The sequence below is a fragment of the Drosophila willistoni genome (genome assembly GCF_018902025.1).
Source record: "Drosophila willistoni isolate 14030-0811.24 chromosome 2L unlocalized genomic scaffold, UCI_dwil_1.1 Seg139, whole genome shotgun sequence".
NCBI classification, from domain to species: Eukaryota; Metazoa; Arthropoda; class Insecta; order Diptera; family Drosophilidae; genus Drosophila; species Drosophila willistoni.
In genome coordinates, this window is record NW_025814046.1 from 1,353,408 (window position 1) to 1,380,303 (window position 26,896).

The 26,896-nt window shown below is 36.5% G+C and overlaps 1 protein-coding gene and 1 non-coding gene across 3 annotated transcripts in view; both read left to right on the plus strand.

Moving 5' to 3' along the window:
• The first annotated feature begins 1,704 nt into the window (after positions 1-1,704).
• Trnan-guu lies at positions 1,705-1,778 on the plus strand. The gene has a single exon. It is a non-coding gene; the product is annotated as a tRNA-Asn (tRNA).
• Positions 1,779-18,087: 16,309 nt separating this feature from the next.
• LOC6638412 (nephrin) overlaps positions 18,088-26,896 on the plus strand; it is a 73,292-nt gene continuing 64,483 nt past the window's right edge. For both annotated transcript variants that reach the window (XM_047009466.1, XM_047009467.1), the window contains exon 1: positions 18,088-18,933. In XM_047009466.1, coding sequence (XP_046865422.1) covers positions 18,804-18,933 — 130 coding nt within the window. In that variant the 5' untranslated portion in view covers positions 18,088-18,803. The remainder of the gene's footprint in view (positions 18,934-26,896) is intronic.

Sequence of the window (26,896 nt, forward strand, 5' to 3'; positions counted from 1 at the left end):
TGGCCGGAGGCAAGAACGTTACCGTCGTGCGTAGCACATTTTCCACATCAATGCGCGTTTATTTTACTGCTAAAGCCTTTACGAATGAATGAATGAGTGGCTTCGGAAAAAAGGCAGCAGCAGCAGCAGCCTCCAAAAGTCTCCAACTCCCCTCTCCTCTCCACCCTCTCTCTCTCTCTGCCCCTTTTAGTTGCCCCATCACTTCTGGTTGAAGTAGCTTACGCCTCCGGCTTGCCTTTTTTTTTCTCCTGCTTTCTCAAGCTTTTGTTTTAGTTTGATGCGAAGGCAAGAAAGAGAAAGAGCAAAAGAAATCAAATGCACATTTCCTACTCCCCCCTCCACCACCAACACCAACTTCCACATCCTTCCCTTAACCCCCCTTAAAGAAAAAAAATAAAAAGGAAGATGATATTACCAGTAAATGTGGCTGGTAAGTTTTTCAATTTAGAGTTGCAAACATATTTATTGATTTCCGGCTTCATTTTATTATTTTTTTTTTGTTCGTCGGTTTGGCAAAGTAATTAAAAATATGTTATAACCCCTTTTCTTAGGATGGGCACTAGGGATGGAAGGGGAAGGCTTGAGTTAGCTTGCATAGTTAATGATGATGTCCCGCCACCAACCGCCAATGCTTCTGCTGCTGCTGCTACTGTCTGTCTCTTTCGCTTTGTTTGCCTTGCTTGTGCTCGTCGTTAAGTCTATAATTAAATTATCTAATCTGCACTTCCCGTTACCAATCCAATCTGAAAAGAACTTTGTGGCTTTGCTACCAGTTTTTCACTTGCGAACACGCACACACACACTCACACACACACACAGAAAACCACGTCCAAAGGAAATACAGAAGCAGATAGATAAAACTGTATTTGAAGCTGCTCAAATCCTGTTCTTGTTTTCTAAAACGTTTTTATGAGCAAATCGTCTTCAATTATTGAAAGCAAAATCTTCATTTCGTCGTTTTCAAATTGTTGTTTTGGTTTTCGAAACCGCTTTAAACTTTATTTTTGCTACTATATTAACTGATTTTTCTTTTGAAATTTTCTTCATTAAGAATATAAGAAAAGTATAGTTTTTAAAACGATCGCTTTATATTTTTATATCTTAAGTTTTTTAAACTGAAACAAAGTAAAAGTATTTCTTTGCTTTTTGTGGATATTTTCTTTCCATTTTAACTACTCAACTCACTCAACTTTTATACCAAAAATATATTTTTCCAGACATTTCCTAACCCAAACGATAAAAATAACTCATTATTTTTTAAAATCTCAAACAAACGAAATAGAATTTATGAATCCATGTAAGCTAATCAAATCAATCATTGGAAAATACAGAATTCTCTGAATATTACCTACGTATGTATGTATAAAATAATCTATTTTGACTAACTTAGACGTATTGAAATGAAATTGTTTTTAGGATTATAGATATGTATGGTAGAATTCTAATTGTAGTAAGTTAGATTAAGATTATATTTTATTGTGAAGAAAGCTTTCTCGAAAATATAAACTTTCGCTATAGTGGAAATAATCGGTAAGTGCAGTTTTATTACAAATGTTTACTAAGTGATAAATAGAAAAGAATACTCATTCATTCTTTGCTATTCCCTGAAAAGTTATACTAGATGACGTTTACATTTACTACATCTAACAGCTGCTATTGCGATGATAAGCTTATCATCACCTATGAAATTCGATGGTTTTCGTAGCCTCCGTGGCGCAATCGGTTAGCGCGTTCGGCTGTTAACCGAAAGGTTGGTGGTTGGAGTCCACCCGGGGGCGCAAATAATTTTTTCTTATTTTAAATATTTGTTATTTATTTAAATCATATATTTTAAATCACGGACCGTAATGGTCATACTTTTGGTTGTTATTTTATCCGTCAAAAATATGAATGTAGAGCTGTTTTTCCTGATTGTGACTAAAATGTTTTTTTCTTTAAAAGCAAAAAAACGGAATATTCATTTTATTAAACCTTATGCGATTTATAGTGCACCTAAATACATATCTAAAAAGGCTTTCATAAAATAGTTATCGGTAAATTACATCTGATTAATAGAACTATTTTATGATGGAGTATTCAAAAGTACTTTATGTGCATGTGAAGCAAAAAAATATTTCGGGGTTGAAATTTTCAGAAAATTGGTAACTAAATTTTAAACCATTTAAACCTAATTAGTTCTCAATTTCATTGCTAATAAATTTGGTACGAAATCAAAAACGAGAACATGACTAATAGATACCCACAGACTCTCCTTCTCCCTCCTGGCTTTCCCTCTATTTCGGTTAGAGGATTTTTGGGGGAGTAGCTCTCAAGTGTTGCCAGAGTGTTGCGGATGAGCAAGCTTAACTTATCTTTGCTGTTAGGCAATTTACTAATTTATTGCCATAACAATGAGCAGCAGGCAGGGAGAGAGCAGAGAGGACTCTATAGGGTAACCAGTTAAGGAGTTAGAGCTTCAATCATACTGGCATATATACATAGATAACATTGTTGAAATTAGTAACAAACAAATCGTCTTAAATATATAAAACAAAATACATACAACATGCAACAGAGGCGCAGCAGGGGCAGACATGGAGCGGAGTGGTATGAGAGGGCAATTCAAACACGACCTACTTGTGCGTTTTTCAACTTGACTGCACCGCAGCAACATCAACGAACAACAACAGCAATAGAAACATTGGCAAGAACAACAATAAATTTATGGCTTTTAAAAATGTTTAACTCCGAAAAGTGAGCGCCCACAACTTGACTCTAAATGGTGGCGCCTCCTCCAACTCTCCAAAAAACATCCTGTGCCTCTCTATCCTCCAATTCCCTTACCATGTTTCGGTTATTGTGGTTCTTGTTGCTGCTGTTGTTGTGACAGTGCCACAGATTTATGACCGCCAGCAAAGGAAAAAGTTCACCCAGGCCTAAGCACAGAGAAAGAAAAAAAAAGGAAAACAAAAACTTTTCGATTTTCAAGGTAGTCAAATTAAATAAGTGTAAAGAGTCAGACAGAACGACAGACAATTGTTTGCTATTGTTTAAATGCTTGAAAAACGCCACAGAAACAAGGAACAAACAATTTTTTACTTTTTTTTTCTTTCTTCTTTTTTGTGGTCAGAAACTGAAATGAAAAGCAAAAGTTAGAGATGAAACTTTGTCAGAAGAAATCACACAAATCAATGGGAAAATTGAAAAAAGAATATTATTGAAAACTTTTGAATCAATTTTTCGATAACTAAACAAAATCTAGCGAGAAGTCGAGATTAAACTATAAAGTTTCATTTGTTGGAATGCCAACAAATCGAATACATTTTATACTTTTCAAATAGTTCTATATGCTACTCTAGATATTTCAATGTCATTCCAAATGTATTAAAATAAAACAGGATGCGTAATACATAACTTTAATCTAATTATAGTATTAATGATTAGAATACATATAAGCAATATTGTTGTTGGCACAAAGGAATAATTTAACTTAACCAATCAATAATCAACAATCGAATTTCGATTTATATTTAATTTTCCAAAAACGATTCAAACTAACAACTTAACAACGAATGCTGACAAGTTTGTTCGTTAAATTTCTTAATCTAAATTGAGACTTAATAAATTATAATTATAATATTTAATCTTCGGGGTAGCTGGGATACTAATACATTTAGAAGAGAACTATTTATCTATTGCATTACCTCAAATGTGTTTAAGAAACTGTGTGACGAAATTTTCAAGAGCCAGTTATTAGTGGATTTTGAAGTTATGGTCAACCTAAGAAAAAGTGTACCATCGAAAATCTAATAAATACCTTTTTAGAGCTAGAACTCTTTTCTTTTTAGAGATTAAGGTAAATTTTGAAAATCTCTAGTCCAATTATCATTATTATGAGGATTGAATTTTCTTTTAAACTATAGATTATTTGCCGAAGTCCTTTGATATATGATTCATATCTTTTACATATGTATTTTGATTTAAAAACTGTGACAGTTAATGTAACATGACGCATGGAAAACACGGAAAATTACAAACTACAAGCCAACAGTTTCTTAGCTTGACCATAACTTATTTATTTATTTATTTACAATTTTAGATAAAGTATTAAATAATTGACCTAAGCAAAAAAAACAATGAGTACTAGTTACAAGGCGTTCGACTCTGACCATAACTTAAAAACACCAAATGTTTTGAACTAAATTGAAAACATTTTTGATATTTTGTTACACTTTGTCACCAATGTTTATCTTTCCTAGTCTTCAAATGAAGTTTTATATATTAATTTTTAAAACCGATAGGTTCATAAGGTGCATAAAAGGTTGTTTTAGTAAAAAATGACTTAGTTTAAATATTTAATGCCTATTTACATTTAAGAACTGGTAATAAGAATGAGGTTTTACTATAAGATTAGCTGCTAAATAGAACGAAAGATGTAAATATTATCTAAAAAAGTTCAATCAAAAATTGAACCCAAATTTGGCAAAATATTTAAACTCTCTAAATACATGAAAATCTCTGTTAGCTAAAGATTTATAAAGATTCAATACAATAATACTAAACTAGTCTATTAAACATAAACATTTAAGTCTTTTCATTATTGAAATTTTAATATATGTATTTTGCTGCGACTAGTCGTAAATGCTTTCTTTTTGGCATTGCAAATTTTGTGTTTTATTAGGGTGATAAAAAACTAACTTCCTAGTTGGAATTGATTTAGAATTCACGCTTAATATGCTTTGCAAAATGAAAATCGATAAAGATTTTGTGCTTTATTGGGCGGATTTTTGCCTTTTGCTAATGCGAATAACTTTATATGGATTTTGATGAATTGCCCATCACTAAAATTCGCTTTAAAGTCCTGCACAATCTATGGAGTTTATTTTAGATTTTGACATGACAACATCTCGCCCGGGATTCTTTGGCATGCCTTTTGCCTTCATTATGATATGACCTCCACCTCCTCCTTCTCCACCACCTCCTCCTTCATCTCCATCTTCATCACCATCTACTTACATTCTCAACCCATTTTTCCGAGTTACCAGTTTAGGCACCTGCTGCCATCAAATGTCGGTGCGAATTTCATTAAAATAAACTTTTTCTACGCTATGTCAGGCAGTAGTACATTTTCGTTTTATTTGTAAAAGGACGGAAAAGACGATTGGAGGGAGGAAAAAATAAAAATCACTGCCAGGCATTTTTGCCCTTTGGCCTACCCCCACCAATATAGCCAGCTAAAAAAAAAAAAAAAAAGAAGAGCCCACCCCGTCCAACATTTGCTCAATTGGCTTGGGTTTTTATGGTCGCCGGTGCTTTTATGGCCACCAGATTCAGTCAACGTTTCTTCTCCTCCTCTCTGCTCTCTCTCCTTCCCTTTCAGCCATACACAACGTTTGGCTCATTTCACTTGAGCGAAAAGATCTCTCTAATTTGAATACCTGGCTGCAAAATCGGAATCAGAAACAGGCTAGAAGAAGAGCAGAGAACTTTGTGTTTTTTTTTCTCGATAACGCCTGCCTAGCGCTTTATTGCTTTTAAATGTTTTTAGGGCCCCCAGTCAACGCCTCCTTTTTCGTCCTGTCACCTCCCATCCGCAATTCGCGAGAGGCATAAAAACTAGACTGACTCGAAATTTGATATACGAATTGTTTTTTATACAGCCGCAGGAAATGGCCAACTTTTTGGCAAGAGAAAAAGTGGTAGTTCCTCCTGCTCTCTATAGCAATTACTTATCAGAGAAGTAGGAGTAGAGGGGTGGGGGAGTAGATATATGCATCATCATCATGATGAACTGAACTGGACATGGACTTTGGGCTAAAAGTAGAGTGGAGTGGTGTGTTGCACTGGGGAAGGGAGGAAGGCAGTAGAGAGTAGAGTTGAGTAGAGTGCAATGTGGCACAGTGGCGATGCCAAGAGCTAAGTGCCGCTTCCGGTGGTCGCCGGTGCTTCAGCCATAAATTCTCTAGGCATGACGGCAAAAAAAGCCAAAGGGCTCTCCCCCCTTCTCCCTTACCACCTTCACCCACTTCCTCTTCATAGCTGGCCCAGTTATTGTTGCAATTAATAAGGACGTCGCCAGCAAGCAAAGACTAAAGAAGAGAGAACGACAGAGATAGAGAAAAAAAACAATGATGACAACAACGACCAGGAGCAGGAGGAGCACCGGCGGCTGTCTGCCTTGCCATTGCCACTTGGATGAGTCTCGGAGGCCTGACCCCTGGCGGCGAATATTTACTGCTGCTCCTGGCGGAGTGGAGGAGTTGAACCGGCAGAAGCGGCCTTTTGGGCTTGGACTGAGGCTGGGGCGGACTGCAGCAGCGTGAAATGTCCTTTGCACATTACATTTGCATTGCAGTTACAAGCATTTCGCATTTATCGCAACAACAGCAACAGCAATGAGGACTGCAATAAGGAGGACTACACACACACAATGGACGCCCAGAAATCTCGTCGCCAGCGTCGCAAACGACGATGCTAACAACTCGTAGCATTGCAGCTGCCAGATGGCTAAGGATGATGATGATGAGGATGAGGGATGCAGGAGAAGAAGTGCTTCGCAGAGGAGGTTCAACCGAGAGCAACATTTATTGTTTGCAAAGCCTTGTTTATTATTTTACGTGCATTTCTCTCGCCGTCTTTACCAGACCAAGATGAGGCACCGGCGAGGGGGCAGGAGTAGAAGGCAAAAACTCTTTATGATTCGGCGAGCTTCTTTGGCTTCTTCTACAAAAATTTTAAGGATAAACAGTGGAAGGGGGTTAGAGGTATGCTGGCTGCTGGATATTTGTAAATAACATTGCTTGGCTGGGATTTCTTCATCTGTTCCTTCTTTCTTTCTGTCTCTCTCTCTCTCTCGGTCTGTCTCTCTTTCTCACTGGCTTGATTCACTCTGCTCCGACTGCGAGAGTTTATGTTTGCCCATGCCTTCCGTCAGAAGAAGAAGTAGAAGCCTTCAGCTTTCGGCCTTCGACTTTGGACTTGGTTCTGGTCGCGCGGGTTCCCTGGGTTCCTCCTGGTTACGTCCTGGTTCCTTTTCGCCTCTCTCTGTGACTGCGGTTTTCTTTGTGCTTTTTAATGCGCCTTGCGCCAAATGTCTCTCCTGCCTTCCCTCTTCTCATTCCCTCTTTTTCTTCCTTTTGTTTGTACACCATGTACTTTATGTACCAGGCGAAATTTATGCCCCGCTAAGTGGATTCGTGGATTTCTTCTTCTACTCGTTTTCTTTCTTGTTACGGAAATGCAATGTTCTTCTCATAGAACTGTCGAGGACAAATGCCAGCCAACCCATCCCGTTGGCCACCTTTCCCCCATCTTTATTTTATCCATCTATCCCTCTAATTAAAGTCAAAATAGAAAATTTTCGTTAAGGTGGGAGCGCTTCCCCTTCCGGCTCCACTTCATGTTTGCTTCATCTTGTCCTATCGAACAAATCTTCAATTAACACAAAACACACTGCCCAGAAAGTACAACTTACCCGAAAAAAACCAAAAAAATAAAATAAAAGCAACAGAAACAGAAAAGTCGAAAAGAGAGCGAATGAACGAAACAAAAAGGTGATTCCTGTTGCTAATTGGAAATCGACGGGGCGAAGTCATAAAAAGGTCCTGCCAACGAACCGGAAGACCTTGCTTTTGCTTTACCTTACCTTACCACGGGCACCCAAACAGAAAAAAAAGAAATCAACAGAAAAGCAACAAAAATGTTTGTCTATTTGCTGAAATTAATGTGCAAAATAAAATTGTCTTGGAATTTAACGAAATTAGATTACATTTCAGTGGACGGACGGCCAGTCGGACGACCAGTTGGTTCGTCTTAAGCGGTAAAATTTGAATTTGACCTTCAAAAATCGATTCAACCTTTTTTTTTGCAGCACCCAGAAAAAAAAGAGAGAAATCCCCACCCAACCCCGAAAGAAATCCAGGAAGAAAAAAACTCTAATAAATTATACATGGTCCCCACATAAACTAAAGTGAAAAATGTGGCAAAGCTCACCATTTAACTGTATATTTGAAATATTTTAAATATAAATTTCAATATTTAACTGCCTGCCAGTGTGCCATTTGCGACTCTGCCGACAGGAAACGGTTGCCGAAAAAACGCACACACACACACACACGCAGGATACACACACACACAAACACACAGAAAAAAGGACAGTCCACCCTTCTTTACATATTGCTCGACGTTGCACGCCCCCACGTAGCCATGACAGCGGAAATGATCCATTGACCTTGTTGGTGTTGTTGCTGTTGTTGGTGGTGGTCCCTGGTTTAAAACAAAAAAAGGTTTGCTGACCACAAAAACGTTGAAAATATATATTTGTGTTTCCACTTATTTGCATTAATGCCCAACCGATTGTTTGTATGCGTGTGTGAGTAAGTATAAGTGTGTACAGGCGGCTGAGAAAAAACAATAAAACATTCGAAAATCGCAGAATCAAACGAAGTTTTGTTACTCTAGCAAATATTAATCACAACTATATAGTTCTGAGATTTCAATTAAATGAAAAATCATGAGCTCTTAAATTAGAAAGAGAGAAAGAGATAGAGAGATAGAGAGAGAGAGAGATAGAGAGAGAGAGAGATAGGAAAAGAGAGAAGTTCTGTCTTAATGAATATATAATTCCTAGAGTTCAAAAACAGCTTTTGGAACCTTATAAATAATTTATGTCTTAGAAATCTCTTTGTGATTTGATAAGCAATTTAGTGTGGGAGAAAAAAAGAAAGAATCTCAAAATATCGGAGCACTCCATTTTTGAATTAATGAAGTATTCAAGTATGTAAGCGATTACTTCATTAGCAAATCCAGCAAGTCCGTCCAATTTTTGTTTTAAAATTTTTTATACCATACACCCATAGGGTGAAATGGTATATTAAAGTCGCCAAAATGTATGTAACAGGCAGAAGGAAGCATCTCCGACCCCACAAAGTATATATATTCTTGATCAGGATCAAAAACCGAGTCGATCTAGCCATGTCCGTCTGTCCGTCCGTCCGTCCGTCCGTCCGTCCGTCCGTCCGTCCGTCCGTCCGTATGAACACCTAGATCTCGGAGACTATAAGAGCTAGAGCCACCAAATTTGGTATGCAGTCTCGTGTAGTATGTACGCTTATCGAGTTTGTTTCAAATTTTTGCCACGCCCCCTTCCGCCCCCAGAATTTACATAAAACTGTTTTTCTTAAAAAGTATAGCAGATAGAAACATCAAATTTGGTTTATATACTCGTTTAGTTAGCGCGCAGAAAATAATTGTTCCAACTTTTTGCCACGCCCCCTTCCGCCCCCGGAATTTACATAACTCTGATTTTCTTAAAAACTATGAAAGCTACCGACATTAAATTTGGTATGTAAGTTAGCCTAATAGACGCGCAGATATTGACTATTTAAAAATTTTGCCACGCCCATTTCCGCCCCTGAAAATTAACCAAAACTGATTTTCTCGAAAACTAACAAAGCTAAACTCACCAAATTTAGTATGTATATTGGCTTAGTATGCGCGCAGAATACATATATTTTAATATGTTGCCACGCCCACTTCCGCCTCCATAATTTAGAAAAAACCGATTAGCTCTTGCAATTTTTTGACCATCGCGATCAAATTTGGCAGACTAATAAATCTTATCTATTTCTACCAAACTACCAAATTTTATTGAAATCGGACTAGAAACATGCAAAATATCCGTACGAACGTATTTTGCTACTCGATCCAAAAGGGCAGAATTGGCCGTTGGCTGGTGGCGGCGCTAGAGTGCTTGTGTGTTTGTAGAGTGAGCGAGATAGCAAATGGTATGAGGTATGTTAAAACAATTTAGTAGACATACATTTGGTTTTCGAAATTTTAAATATTTGTTTCACCTGGTGTATGGTATACCCAAGTCGGCGAGACGACTTACTTACTTCATTTTTTACAAAATTGAATGTTTTTGTTAAATATTCAAAAATGTTATTCAATTAATACGCTGCCGTTTGTCCCATTATTAGATAGTGTATGATATCGTAAATATTTAAACATTAATTTTCCATTCCAAGCGGGATAAAAATAAGCTCGATATATGTTTATAAACTATTTGATGGCGAAATAAAATCGATATTTTCGATTAATTCTGATAAAACTAATTTAAGTCTTTTAAAAAAACGCTCATACAAGCCTTCAAATGAATTTTTCAGATTCTTCCAATAAACTTAGTTAACAGAATAACAGGACAGACGCAAAAAACAGACATAAGGTATAAGTAAGGAATTTTTTATGAGATTTTATTGCAAATATTTTTGTCGCAATTGATGACTGGATCGCGAGACAGAAGTTCTTTCCTTTAAATTTCAACAGTCTGACGGATGACGACTTATAAATACTATTTCTTTAAGTAGAATTATTTCTTTAAAGATCAGAAATTTGTAAACTCTGTGTAAGGCAACAAAACTGATAGACTCTCCCATTGACAGTGTATAAAGCGATTACTTTTTCGTTTTTTTCAAAAAAAGAAAAGCAGAGAAAATACATTTCAAGCCAATAAATATTAAGGCCAAAACATCTTGTGCTTATGATTTCTGTTAACAATTCAGTTCCCTTTTCGTTTTCAGACAAGTAAATAAGTATGTAGCTAACGTTTGTAGAGGAAACAACGTTTTTATTTTATCTATATATATTTCGAAAATCTTTAGTTAAAAATATAAAAAAAAGTAAAAAAAAAAAAAAGAAAGTAAATTAGCAAAAAAATATGGCATACAAAATAAAAAAACCAAAAGAGGGCAACAAGAAATTGCCATCCTTTTTGGACTCTCGAATATTGAATCTGCATAGATACTTTTGCCCATGGCAAACACAAAGGACACACATAGACAATCGTATGTATAGCAGATCCGATTCGTGTTTACTTCGTCTTAAAGGTGGAGCAGCAGCAAATAAGCAAAAAGCAAAGACCGAACTTAAGGATACATTGCCAACTATAACAAATTTGAGTGACGCCTGGAGATTAGCAAGTGCTCCAGGCGAACCTGCTACTACTACTACGTCGACTAATAAGAAGCGTAAAAAGAAGCCCAACACGATTATCGTGGACAATCATCGATCGAAGTGCATGAAAATGTATAAGAAACCACTCGCAGTTAAGCGGGTTCCCATTCAGTTCGATAAGATTGTTGTTGTAGATGCACCGACTACATCGTGGCCAAAGACAAAAACCAAGATGAAGTCGTCATCATCAACTAAAGGCGATAAAAGGGAGCAGCGTCATAGGGTTACAGGTCGAGCAATGTCACTTCAAGTGAAAAGATCTTTGCAAATTCCGCTGTGTAATCGACCCACTGTTATATGGGGTATGGGAGGATTGCCCTATACCATTCATCCACAACAATGGACACAACAGCAACAACAATGGTTACAACAACAACAACAGCAACAACAATACCCCATAATAGTCCAACAGGAACCACAATGGCCTACAATGAATTATTATCAAGTTCCCTCAGAAATGAAAATGGAAAAATTGCAAAATGCTAGCAAATATTGTGGAAATTTTTATTATTCGTAAAAAGTTGAATAAGAAAATAAAGAAAAATTTCAAATTCTCATAATAATTAGGCATTGCGTTTTACAACTTAAACTACTAACTACTGGGCAACCTACGCGCTCTGTTGCCCTTCACTGATGACCTGTGCCTGTGGGAACTTTGCCTTGCTTAAACCGAGGGGGCGATTCGCGTAGGGGGGTATGAGGGAATGTATCTGCCATCACGCAGATACAATTAAAATTCGAAACGAACGAGGCAAACAAACAGCAGCAGCAGCAGCAGGAGCAACGAACAAAGCAATGAAAACGAGCAAATAATGAAGTGGATAAACTTTGTCGAACCTGAATCGAAATAGAAACCGAAACAGCGAATAGAAAATTTTTGTTTGGCAGGCGGCAGCCAGCGTAGAGCAAAAGCAATGTGGCATATGGCAAGTTAAGTGAGTGCAGAGGAGGAGGAGGAGTAGGTGGTCTCTGATGGAGACTGTTATTTTGTGTATAATTCAAGGTATCGCAATATACATACTCTTTTAGATAGAGACAGAAGAGGGAGAGAGTGCGAGTGAGAGTGAGGGTGAGGGGAGAAAAGCGCGCAACATGGTAAAACTTTTGTAATTACAATAAAATTTTCACAAATAACTTTCAATTGTTTGTGTTAGGGAGAGACCCATGCCAAGAGAGGGAAGAAAAGGAATTGCTAGCGAATGTGTTAATTTTTTTTTTTTGGTCTCCCTCTCATTCTCTCTGCCTTGCCCTCACTTTTGTTTCCCTTTGACAAACAAAACACAACAAAAAATAAAAAAAAAGAAAGTAAAAGAAAAGAAAATGAAAAGAAAACACACTCAAGTGACTTCATGGTCAGGGACAGGATCTTAAGAATTAGAGGGGGAAAATGTCATTATGCAGCCCAAATTAAAGTTTTCAAACAAAATATTTCGAATTTTAAAGTAATTTGATAGTTTTCATGTGTGAAATATTTTATTTTTGTAATTTGTTTATGTAGGATAAACAGTTTGTAAATTTGTAAACTCTAAAAACTCTAAAGGATTTTAAATAACATTGATCTTCAAAACTCTTTTAAGACTTTTGACATTTTCGGTTCCAAATTAGTAGTTGAGTCAAAAGTAAGTCTTTTGTCTTTTAAGTCATCTAAAAACGCCTTTAAATTTAATTCCATTACCAAAACACTTTGGATATGATTCGAAAACTAGAATAAGCGAATATAATAGCAAAAATTAATTTCACACAATTATTTTAACTGTTTTCATTGCTATTTTAGAACATGAAAGAAACCCTATTAAAAATCATTCAAAATGGAAATAAAATTTATAGACAACAGTTATTTTAGCACCAACAAACAATTTTTCAAAAACAAATTCTAAACCTTTGAGGACTAATAAAAATATTAGAGAATTTATGTATTAATTTAAATTGATAATTTTTCTTTCTATATGAAGACTTAATTTTCAAAAATGTTTGCTATTAAAAGTTGTGTTTTATAATGAATATGTAATTGTAATTTATTAAATAGTAAATATATATACATATATGGAAATCATTAGGAATTAATTTCTTAGTACAAATCTCTTAATTAATTCTAGTCCCCTTTTTGCTACGCCCTTGTAAGCTTTTATTAAGTTTGTCGTCGTGGTTCGAAGAGACCTTCTTTCCCGCTTTGGCCTAACATTAAAATAAATTAAAATATAATTAAAAATAATGCGTATCTCTCTTTTTAGTCTAGGTCTTGGTTCCCATCATACCCATCCCCCTCTTGCTCTACTATGCGAATCTCTTGGTGCTCTGAGCATGTTTCTTGTTCTTGGTCAAGTGGGTGACTTGCGTGTTTTGGTCAATTTTCCACCTTGCAGCAGCTACCTTGTTTATTGCATATTGTTTGCAAATGAATCTTTGCACACAAATTCATATATCTGCATGTGAAGGCTCATTTTTCATTTAACAAATATTTATATATTTGTTTTTAATTTTATCAAAGTGTCGACACTCTGCTTGACGGTAGTAGAGAGGGTGGCGGCAGGTCTTTCTATGGTAAGGGAGGGGAGGGAAAACTCAATTATGAATGGCAGCAAGGGGGCATAAGCAAAAATTGTTTAAGACAAGTACATAAAACATGTACTTACTAGTGGAGTTGTCAATGTCTTGAGAAGAGCCAAAGCTAAAGCTGGTAATATACAAAAGACAAATAACAGAAGCACAAACAGAAACCGAGAAACAGAAGAGCAGAGACTATAATAGATGGGGTGAATAGAGGGTGGTGGTGGTGGTGGTGGTGTAGAATCAACAACAATAAACAAATAATGGCAACAAAAGAAGGCCTACTAAGTAACAACGACTTAAGGCCAACCAACCACCCATCCAAACCACCTCTCTCCCACTCCATCTCCTTTTTCTTCTCCTCCTCCATGAGGAACGCAAAACCCTCAATAACAAACAACACAGTCAGAAGGCATTTTCTGCAAGAGAGAGAGAGTTGGAGGTGGGGGATTGGGATTGGGATTGGAGGGGGTTTTGGGTTGAAGCTGAAAGATTACGAATGTCTGCTCGAAAAAATAAGAATACGAATACATACTGCAGAGACTGTGTACAAGCAGGATGGCAGGGAGGGGAAAAGATGTTTCGATTGACGATTGATGTGGCGTAGCAGCATCCACTGGAGAAGCAGTAGAACGGTGGAGGCAGAGGAGCAAAAGAAGCAGCAGCAGCAACAGCAACAGCGGTGTGGTAAGCCTTGATGGATGCATGGAGGCTTAGCTCTTAGATGCCGAAGACTACCAGCTGAAGACTATAGAGTGTAACCTACTGTATCTAACTTCCTTACCTTCTATACTCTCTGTCTATGTATTTTCGATGCTTTTCCTTTTTCTCAATCTCTCCATCCTATTGATATCGCTGTTGTTGTTGTTGTTGTGGGCTTGACTTTATTGATTTGTTTTTGTGGCAACAAGGCCAAGTCTCCTTTCCCCCATAAGGACCAGCTGTTTTTATTGCGGTTTGGAAAAAACTGTTAAGTTCTTTTTGAATTACACTTTGCCCACTGCATTTCCGCATTCAATAAGACTCTTTTTTTTTCCACTCACTCACAAGAAGTGAAATACAGAATGCCAAAAGCGTAGAACGATTGACTACACGGAGTGGACTCACCCAAAAAGGGGGCAGAAAAGGCCTCTGAGATGAGACTTCATCTTCTTGTTGAATCTGCTTGAAAATGATGTGCAAAATACATTAGAAAACGAAAACGAATTCATTGTCGTCGCCACTTCAACAGATTTTTTTCTTCTTCTTCTTCATCACCATCATCTTTGGTCCAAGGACACAAAATGAAAAAATTCGTTGCCTAGCCATTTTCAGTCTGTTCTTGTTTTTTTAAAGCAAAAAGGGAGAGAGAAAAGAAAGTAAAAGATTAGGGCGCACTTCACTTGAAGCTGATTAGAATGGCCGAATGAGCAGAGGAAAATTAAATTCAATTTAATTTGTACGCGCCGTTTTTATTTATGTATAATTTTTTTCTTGGTTGTTGTTTTTTTGTTTATGTGGGATCTTTTACAATTTTCCTTGGAAAACTCATGGCGAATTGCTAAAGCGAAACGATCCCGAGGGACTGTGTAGATTTTACCCACTCATTTGCTTTGGAGTGTCTGTCGCGTGTAACAAGTGTTCTTGTCTCACATGATTTTCACATGTTTTTACACGCACACCCACTCCCACAGACACACACACACACATACACACAAAACACTTGTCGTGCAAATGAAATGAAAATTATACACCCAAGTGGGTGAAATGGAGGCAAACGGAAGTGCAAAAAATTATGTCAGAAAAAGGCAAATTGATATTAAAATTGTGACACAAAAAACAAATGAAAGTTTTAACTAACTCTAACTACACTAGAAATTGTATGAAAAAAGCTTGAATAAATCCCTGAATCCACACAAATGGGAGTATAATGAATAACAAAGGATTAAACTGATACGAAATGTATTTGGGGGGTTGCAATTAAAATGAGCTGATATAAGATTTAAATAGAGGTGGATATAGAAGGCCGTTTATACTAGAAATCAGCGATAGACACGTCATTAAGGATACAGTTAGTGAAATTTACGACTTAAACAGGTGTAAAGCTTCGTAAAATGGTTCGGAAGTCATTCTTAAATGAATTACCATCTCAATCTTTTTTTCAAATTACTGATGCATAACGCAATCTAATTTGTTTTGGGACTAATTGTTAGTTAACGGAGTAAAGTTGATTGAATGGCTAAACAAATGACTATATTAAGTTGCATTTCAAATCCTTTAGTACGCTAAGATCTGCAATACTCTTTTAACAGGTTAAACACTTATTAACTTAAATACTATAAGGACCATTTCATTAGTTTAGTTAGTTCAGCGCACAAAAAACACTTGTTACACTTATTATGGTGAGAAATTTCATACAACATAATTGATGGGGTATGAATTCCTCGGTTCGCTTAGGTTGCATGCCTCTTAACATAGTCCTGCTATGCCACTTAATACTGTAAAGCGGTCTTTTAGAGGATTGTTAAAATGTCCTTTAATGTTAAACCAATATTTCATGGTTAACATTTGCCTTGAGTGCTCTGTTAAAATGTTTTACTGCAAGATTGTTATCCAGATTTTCTACTGATGCTTCTACAAGAATTCCTTTTAATTTAGGATAATAAATTGCGAATAAAGAATGCAATTTGAAATTGAAATTAAAATTATTTACTCTTTATTTTGGCTAAAAAACCAATCTGGTTGTTGTTGACTGTGAGACTTCTAAGAAATTCTAATACAGTTCTAATACGTTTCAGGTTGCTGTTACAGTATATTCGACGACGCTGTTGGCTTTTGGCATCAGTTTTTTAGGACTAAGTATATAAGAAGAAGTTATCCCCAAGCTTCCTGCTGATTGCTAGAAAATATAGTCCATTGCAATTTGCAAAAATTCGTTAAAATAAATTACTATTTGTTGCAAAAATTCTGAAAATTTGTAAACTTATCTAGGGTTTCTTTTATCAGAATTGCCAAAATTTTTAGATAGTAATTTTTTTAATTTTTTAAGTTGTTGAATAGTATTGTATTGCAAAAATAATAATAGAATATGAAAATTTTAGAAACTAAAATTGATTAAATACTTTAAAAAAATGGAACTTTAAAATTTGAGAAATAAAAATAAAATTGCAGAATATACGAAATTAAAATCAAATTACAAATCAAGTAACGAGAGTTTGTAATTTGTAATCTAGTTTAAAAAGTCTTTCTAAGTTGATGGAACAGGACTCTCAAACGCATAATTTGCATCGAACTTATATGTATACGATGGTCCTTGGTCCTGGCACATTGGCTGTATAACAGTTTCAATCCTACTCATACGCAGCATCCTTTTTATTAGGAGCGCATACATTTGGCCTTATACTAGCGTTGCCTTATACTTATACGCAATATCCTTTTTATTATAAGCCTGTTCGTTTGCCACTTATACGCATACAAGCTTATACCAGCGCTTATATTAGCATTGCGTCTGAACTTATACCTTACTTATATTTGTATTTTGTTTCCACCCTCAAAGTAGCAGAATGATTTCACTTATACACTTATACTATCATTGCCTCATAAACTTATACATATGCTTATACATTCGTTTTGTTTTCACCCTCAGAGTGGCAGAAGAATTTGACTTATAAAAACTCTTCGAAATGCTTTACACCGGTAACGTCAAAGTCTTGTCTTCTATTCTGTATAAGTTAGCCCTTGGACTAGGGTAGGCGGGCATATGAGTCTAAATTGACTTATACTTTCGACTTATAAAGAGTGGTTTACACCGGCAACGTCAAGTTCTCGTCTTCTACTCTTCTGTATAAGTTAGCCCTTAGACCAGAGTAGGCGGTCATATGAATCGACTTTGGCTGTTTGGCTTTACTTCTACTAAACTTATACTTATATTGAGTCTACGAAAATGTTATTGTTTTCGAATAACACTCACAAATCGAGTATAAGGCAAAAACAAGTCTTTTGGACTCTCTGAACGAAATATATGTATGTATAAGTTTGCGGGGCACAAAAAACCGGCTCTTGTTGTAGTTGCTGTGTGTGTCCAATGCGACGCACCTGCAGCGACAAATAAAAAAGATGCCGACTTGAAGTACTCCGCCGAAGCTTGAAGTACATTTATCTTTATCAACACATGCGCTGCTCTCTCTCTTTCGCTCTCTCTCTTCCCACAGACTGTCTCTCTCTCGGCTCGCCTCCCGCTGCTGTTGCTGCTGCTGCTGCTGTTGCACGACATTCATGCCTCTTGATGGTATCGGTAGCATTATACGCTTTGTTTGTCGCTCGCTTGGAGGAAGTTTTAGTTCGGTTTTAGCTCTGATTCTGTGTGGACGGTCCGCCAAACGCACACGGGCTACGTTGAAAATTGCGTCGCGTGGAGCCTAAAAATTTACACACAATCCCACACACACACACGCACCCACACTCACACATTCATACAATCGGAAATACACGCGGCACTGTGGATTGGCAGCCGTGATAACAACGTCAAATTATTGAGTCTGCGCCCACAAAAAAAAAAGAAGGAATTAAATAAATTATTGCAAATATATCAAAATAAAAAAATGTGTTAACAGTTGCGTATCTTAAAGATGTGCCCGACCAAAGTGAATAAATAAATAAATGTCTTTTAGGCAAATTTAAAAGGCAAAGAAAGTTTTCCTCTTTCTTTTGGAGGACCATTTCGGTTCGTTGATATTCCTCCTCCTCGTCGTCGCCGTCGTCGTTGTCGTCGTGGTCGCGTTTCGTCGTTCAGTCGGATAGTTGGTCGGACGGTCGTTTTGGTCCTTCGGACGGGACACTGAAGGGAGGGGGCGGCGGCACAGGCATGTCACATGTTCTACTGCTGGGCTTCTTTGTGTGCCGCCTGTGCCTTTGACATACGCGTCAAAGTAGCAACAAGGAGCCGGGTGCGTGCCACTACAATGCGGCTTTAAAAAAAGAAAATATATGTTCATATATGTATAACAAAAGGCAAAACTCCAAGAAGGATTGACGAACGTCAACGTTCTTTCTAAATTGAAAATTGTCGTGACGTAGTTAAAAGAAAGAAAAGAAATAAATATATATAAGCAAAACGTTGCTAAAAGTGGTGGCTGAAAACAAATGTGGTGCATTAACCAACGACAACTGCAACTGCAACGGCAACGGCAACAACAACAGCAACAGCAACTGGCAGAGCAACAACTGCTGCTTCAATCTAAAAACAACTTTACAACAACTCTAACTACATAATCAAGCTCAACAAAATGGCATTGAAAACAGAAATGACTGCAGAGGAACAACAACAGCAGCAGCAGCAGCAACATACAACAAAAAGACGTCGACGGCGTTGCAAAGAACAGTGGATTAAAAATCATTTACAATTGCTATGCATAGGTAAGTCACAAAGGACTTTAAAGAAAACTTTGCGGTTATCCCAAACTTCCTTGCGGTCAATAGATGAAAATGCCCCATCCATCCATTACTCTTCATCTATACAATTTACTTATATTTAATTAGCTTTATGGACACTGTGCGGTTAATGTGGCTTGCAAAGCCACAAGTCCATTATTAGAACGTTGACCAGGAATGGGTAGATTAATTAATAATTACATGGCTGTAAGGGCTCCAAACCGGACATACATATGCACATGTCGTCGTCGTCGTCGTCGAGCAACTTCCTCTCCATCTCTTACCAAACTGGATGGCTTGCATTGTCATTAACCAGGTTCTTATCTATAGATTGATAGGCATGTGTGTTGTGCTGCTTCCGCCCCTCTTCATACACCTTACCCAAATTTGATTGCTCCATGACGACCATTCATTCGAATTGGAAAAGCACAAACAACAATCAAATATAATTTACAAAATATGTTGAAACGCCCACGTTTTGTCTTCCTTCTTTTTTTTTTTTGTGAATTGTGGGCGTTATGAGCTACTATTTACTCTACCAAAATCAAAACCCAAAAACGAGTGGTAAGCCCAATCAAGTGAGATTGGGGGAACGCCCTCTAAATTGTAAGCTTTTTGATAACAGGCAGTTGGGGGGTTAAACAAAAAATGGCCTAAGACCTAATTAGTGAGGGAATAAAGCAAACGCTTACCTAGTAACCGCAGACTAAAAGACACAAACTAAATGGAAAATTTTTGGCGAGCCTAACAAAACAGAAGCATGTATTTGTCAGCAGAAAATAATCAAGGATCATAAGATGTCAACAAAACAAGACAGAAAGAGAGAGTAGAGACAGCAGCAGCAGCCAAAGAACTAGGGCCAAAACAAGCACAAGGACAAAGCACAGAAAAAGAGAGAGAGACAAGACATACGCAGTAAAAGTTGCGTGGAGGTAGGCGGAATGGTTGAGGGCATAGAACTGAATACTACTACTATATGCCAGCAGCAAAAGTGTAGGACAAACATGGCGTAATAGATATATATATATATATACACATATATATAGAAATATATAGGTATATAGGGTAGTGGTAAGAGGGAGGTAAAAAGCACTATATGGTAGGTAAAGCTGTGGTCCATAAAGAGTTTTTCGACTTGCTTCATGTTGTCTCTGACAGCTGGCAAATGTGGCTGGTAGCAGAGTGGAACTGAAGTGCATTGACAATACGAGCGCTTGACCACTAGGCAGAAGCAGTCAGCAGGCAAAAGAAGAAGCCACCAACCACGCGACAAACGACGTCGACGCCATCAATACAAAGAAATGCCAGCGCCACTCGACCTACCATGGAGAAATCGAAGGAGAGAGAGAGGGAGAGAAAGAGAATTCTTCTTTTGCCAAGTGTTGAGCATACACAGATAGAGAAGTCACCATAACCATCAGAGGTGCCATATCTTATAGATCGATTATCATCAACTGCTGCAACTGAAAGTTGAAAGATTACTTTAGTCGCTCTCCCGCTCTCCTTCTCTCTGTGATTTTCTGTGGGCTATATACTTACATTCATATGTGGGCAGTTTAACTAACGCCTTAGCCAAGACACTAGCTACTTGGCTACTTGTCTCTTTGGCATCAAAATCTATATTCATATATGTATATGCAGTAAAAACACCTTGAATTGAGGCCCACACTCAGTTGCAAACACAAACAAAAAACACAAACAGTGACTTTAGCGTGGGTTAAACATGTCGCTTGAGAGTTTACGTAATTGTCAAAACCATAAGTTCAACCTGGCTTAAATTGTCTTGCGTCTCTTTAAATAGACGTCCCAAAAATAAAAAGCAAGCAAAAAAAAAAATCACAGCAAGCAAACTTAGTTGTCGACGACTTCAAGTTACACTCTCTAGGCGAAAGGACTTCAATTTATTATTTATATAAAAGTTATTTGAATTAAAAGCCAACTGCAAGCCATAATCCTATGATTTATTTAATTGCAGAAACTAGTTTGTATTAAATGTGTCTCAAATACATGATTATTTGATTTAAAACAAAATTCAATAGAGAAATAAATTTTAAATAAATATCAGTTTCAGTTTCAAAATTGATTAAATGAAATACTTGTATAATGGCCTAAGTAGGCATAACTTTTTGGGGTAGGATATCAAAAATAAAATATCCTTCTTATAGAAGTCAATTTTTCTCTTTTTCCTCTCTATGGATATTTGTGTTATAATATATTTCAGTTTCTATTTTATAATCAGAAAAAAGAGTAAGCCTAATCTGCCGAAATAAAAAAACCCAAAAATTTAATCTACTTATAAACAAAAAAGTTTTGTATACCAAAAATTTGATTGAATTCGCTTATGTATTTTTTTAAATTTGCCAAAAATGAAATGCTTTTATTCAAAAGGAATTAAATTCATTTGTTATTTCAAAATTAAATATTTGTTGCTTCAATTAAGTGCAAAATAAAGGTTTTTTTCTCTGTTATATTTCTTTCTTTTTTTCTCACTTTTTATATACAATTTTAGGGAATTTAAGATATCGCAAAACTATAGAAAATAATTGTGAAACTTTTTTGTGTGTTTAAAATTGTGTAAACGGTGGCGGAAGTGTCAAATACTTACGAAAAACTTTATCAATCGAAATATATGAAGGTTTTCCTTTATAAGTTTAATGTCATCTTGAGTTCTCAAAGGTTTACATTTATAAAGACAAACAGAAGAAGAATATATGCAATACAATACAACAAATTATTAGCTATTAATTAGGTTTAGAGTTTAATCAGAAAAATAAAAAAAAATTAATATTTACTGAGTTCTTTACAAAGTACTTAAAGGCTCTTTTAATGCATTATATTAATTACTTGACCAAGAATATAAATATTTATATTTTTAATGAACTATTTAAATATATAATATAATATTTATTATAAATTTCTTGCCCTTCTTTTTGAATGGTTTCAGTAATCCAAAAACATATGCTTTTGTGTCAGTTTAAATTAATAAATTGTTCTCTCATTAATATTTAATAATAATATTATCGATTTTACATAAAGTTACATACTAATTTGGCAAACTGAAATAAATAGTAAATAGTAACAACATTTTGGTTTGCTAACGGTTTTTTTTCTTCCTTTTCCAACTTAAAAGTATAAGTAGATAATGGTAGAAAATAGTCAAATTTCCATAGTAAATTTTCAAAAATTTGTATTAAATTAAAGAATGAAAGAGTTATAATTTTTAGTAAAAGTGGCAAATGGTTGCTAAAATTTAAATTAAAGGCTTTGAAGAAACTAAATACTTTGATTTAAAGCCATTTCTATTTATTTTGAGCAGAATAACACAATGAAAAGCAAATGTAAATTTAGGTAGTTATTCAAACAAAAATATATAGGATTAAAATCAATTTACATCAATTAGGCTTTTGGATGATAAATTAAATATTCTAAAAACTAATATTAATTTTAGCTAAATTTAAATTTTTATCAAAACGTTGTTTACCTTGTCAATAGATTTTGGCGACTTTGGTAAAAACATTTGTTGTTTTTTTTCGCATTTTCTCTTCGTTTTTTGTTGTGGATACACACACAGGGTATAAAAATAATGACAACAACTCATGCCAACACCACAGAAAGGTAGAGAGACAACAAGCAAAACCAATTTAAACAAATATATGTATATATAGGCACACATGTGTGTGTGTGTGTGTATATAAATAAATCGACTGCACTTTCAACAGCATGTGGCAAAATAACGACGACAAACATCAAGCAAAAGGCAAAAAAAAAAAAACCATAATAAAAGGAGTGTGAGTAAAAGATGATGAAGGTTGTAGGAGAGCAAAAGAAATTCGAAGCAGAAATAGACTGAAGATGGAAGAGATGTTCTATGGTCTATGGTAAATTGAAGATGGGGGTGTATTCCAGCTTGATGTTGATGGAGAGCGAGGAAGGGAGGGTGGAGAGAAGTTGGTGCAGTTCGCATCCCATAGGCAAACAAACAAAAGTGCACTTGAAGTCGCCAACCAGTTGAACTCCTGCAGCGTTTGTCAAACGTAGCATGTGGTAATTGCTCCTACCTAGGCTGTGTTGCTCTCCCTCTCTTTCGCTCTCTCTCTCTCTCACATTCTCTCTGTCTTTTGCCATTGCTCATCCCACACAGATTTATGAGTTTTCAACACATTTTCCATTAGATGGCCCCTTGCTATGGCTTCTAGCTTCAAATATCAAACATTGGAAACGATTTCTTTGCGTTTATTTTTTTCTTTTTTTTTTTTTGGGAATTTCTATGTCATTTCCTGCCAAAAAAAATCACAGAGAGAGAAGATGAAAAGGACCAAAAAATCATACACACAAACAGTTTTGTAATTTTAAAAAAAAAGTGAAACTGTTCATACTTTTGGTTTCTCTGCCTCATTTTCTCTCTGTGGTCTAGCTAATGAAATGAATTTCAATTATTAGAAAATATCTATGGGAAAAATTGCTAGGCATAAGGGATGTTATGGGGGGTGGCGGCTGTTGCAGAGTGAAAGCTCAGGATATTAGCAATGTGCAGCCTGGCGTGATTCCTACGCAAAGAATATATTCCATGAAACTGCACAAATACAAACACAGAACAGGCCAGCTAGCCAGCAGCAAATTGTAGGGCAAAAGAGTGTGAGTGACTTTGATGAGAATTGATTTGGTTCTCTGTGTGTAGGAGATGCGTGATGGGGAGACGATGACGGTGTGGACAGTTTGGACAGATAGACCCTGCCACAAGAAGACAGCTGAGTGAATAAATAAAAAAGGCAAATCACAAGCCCTACTATAATATATATATTAGATAGATGCCAAATGAGGAGGTCCAAAATCATCATCATTATCATAAGATAGGGAATGGACAACCACAGCAGAACCAATAAATTATACAGTGTGCGCGCCTTCTGTTTTCTTTAAGAGGTAATTGAAAGCGTTTTCAAGGTACCATGCCATGAACCCATGAATTCAATTTCATTTCACTATGGGGATATGAATGTCTTTATTTTGCGCTTGGTGGCTAATTTAAATTTATGAATTTTTAAACAGCTCAATATGAAAAGAGAGAGAGAGACAGAGAAAGAGAGAAAGCGCGTGAGTGAAAAGGCGGGCACTTTTCCGAACCAAAATATCCGGCTCTTCCTTTTTCTTCGTCATCATCATTTTGCTCTCTCTTTCTCTTCATTTTCTTTGCTCCTTTCTGCCTCTTCGGGAACTTCCTTCCACGCACTTTCACTTTTCTTGAGTATTTAATCAAGTGTGAATAATTGCATCAATTCTGCTCAAAGGGAGTCGATTTCCTTTGTGTGTTGTGTGCGAGGAGAAGATATCGATATGTGCATAAGAGTATGACTCTGTGTTTGCGTGTGTGTGTGTGCTTGGGAAACCACATGAGCAGTAGGAGGTGGAGAAGAGGTATAGCACCTTCTATCAATACCACCACCACCACCACCACCACCACTACCACCCATCCATCCCATCTTACAGTTCTCAGTATCATTTTACTTAGCCTTGTTCAAAATCAAAAAACCAAAAAGAAACTTTCTTTGCTTTTTTCCCGTTTTGCTTGTTAAATATTCTTTGAATTGAGTTGCAATTTATACAGACTTTAAATACATAAATACAGGGTGTGACAATTACATATAAAGACTTACTTATTGAGACTAAAATGAAAATTTTTTTTATATATTTGAATGAATTCTTTCAATTTAAAAAACAATATTTGATTACTCTTCAGGTATATTTGACTCTATTTGACTCCATTTGCTTTGATAGACTTTTCAATATTTAAAAGTCCATTTAAATATTTTTAATTTTAACATTCAGATAGGTTTGTTGTGCAATTATAATTAACCGGAAGTTTTTAACCTTTGAAGAGTTTACGGCCCACATTTCTATCAAAATCTATTAAGCAGCTCCACAAATTCTCACGACAGTGTTGGAAAATGCAGCCTAAAAACACTTGGTGCACTATTTTATTGGTCGTTGCTCAAAAATAAAAGACACTGCAAATAGATTTCAATCATTGAAGAATTAAAGGCAAACATTTTCATCAAACTGTTGCAAATGACTCTTAAAATGCTTCGAAAAGTGTTGGAAATCACAGACAATATTGATCCATTTAGTTTTAACCAATAGAGACAAAGAATAGATTTTGTAAATTGTTGTAAAAATAGTCCAATCCAACCAAATGTTTTAAAAAATAGTAAACATTAACTTAAACTACTCCAATTTCAATGTTGAGTAACTTAAAAAGGTGTAAAAAGGTTAAATATGAACATAATTGTTGTTGCATATAAGTATTCACATACATATAACGGTTAAGAATTGGCTGTCAGCTTCTGCTTATCCTATATTCATGTGTTTTTCAACATTACGTTTAGATTTATGTGATTTCCAACATTGGTTTTAGACTTGTGGTTAACATTCACATTGTTAAATAGCTATAACTAGATGTTTTAGCTAATAATCAATTACATATATCACGTAGAAAAGTAAACGAGTTTAATTTGTATCGTTTAATACAACTAATTGCCATGAAAATACCATATAATACATGTTTCACCCTGTATATAGCGTATATGTATGTATGTGCAAATGTGTACACTTTTTCAAGGGCCAGGCCTTTTCAATAACTTGTTCTTGTTTATATTGTGATATTGAAAATTAATAATTGATCAAGGAGTGCCAGCAAGCAGCACACGCAGGCAAACATTCATTTATTGTTGCATCTTTTTCGTTTGCATTCAATTTTTTATGGCCATTTAATTGAGATGGCAGCTGCCACTCCTGCCAATTGCCACTAGCAACTCAGAACTTGCAACTGGTTGCCAACTGTTGGGAAAAAAGTTGATGTGACTGCCTAATATCAGGGTCATTATTGTCGCGTGTCCAACCAGTTCGACAGGTGCAATTATTATCCTTGCAGGATCGTTCCTTCTGTTTGCTACTTGACTTTCGGGCTACGTGATGGGGAGCATCACTTTTATAGCAGCTGAGCGAGCAGCTTATCGCTTCGCATCGTGTGAACTTTTCGCGGTCTGTCCACGCTGTTGCACGCTTCAGTAAGCTCACCTCCTCACCACGCAGTTCCCCGACTTTTTAGCGTGTGAGTCACTTGTACACCTCTTTTTTTTGGTGGGGGGAGCTCTTTGGGTGCTGTCCACTTGACGTGTGGTTCCGCTTCGCCAACGTCGTGTGGAAATCTGTGACGCGGCGGCATTTGGCTTGGTCTGGGAAAACTTTAACGACTTCAGTTCACTTTTTTTTTTGTTTCTTCTGTTTTTGTTTTATTTTTTTTAATTGCGACAGAGAAAAATTCGTTTTTCTCTCAATTGTATTGTCTGGGAACAGATCCAGTTTCATACGCAGACATGCTTCATTGGATAGCCTCCTCCTCTTGCTTCGACATCGACTACTCCTCCTCCTCTCTTGGAGTTGGCGTCTCTCATTGTCATTCGATTGCGCAAACATTATTTTACCCAGCAAAGAAAGCATTTTTGCATTGCCATCTCAAAAGTGCTTCTCGTTCTCCTCCTTCGGCTGATGCTGCCTGGTGGTGGTGGTGGTGGTGGTGGTGGTGTGGTGCTGCTGCTGCTGCTGGTGGTGGTAACTTGAGTGCGGCTTTAACCCTTTGCATACCAGCAGCATTTGTTGGCATCCTCGCGTCTTATTGTTCCCCTGTCGCCTGCATTGTCAACTTGCTTGCTCTATCCTACCTCACACCTTACCACCTACGTATCCCCCTTCCTCATTCTCCACTCTTTGGCATCCTTAGTAATTTGGGCAAACAATGCGAGTGTGTGTACGCGTTCGCAGTTCAAACGGCAATTAAGCCAAACAATAAGCTGACAAACACTTGGCAGAGCCACCACAAGCCATACTCAAACCAGGACTTACACACACTCTCTCTCTATATCACACTCCGCCCCCCGCTTCTTTCTCTGTCTAA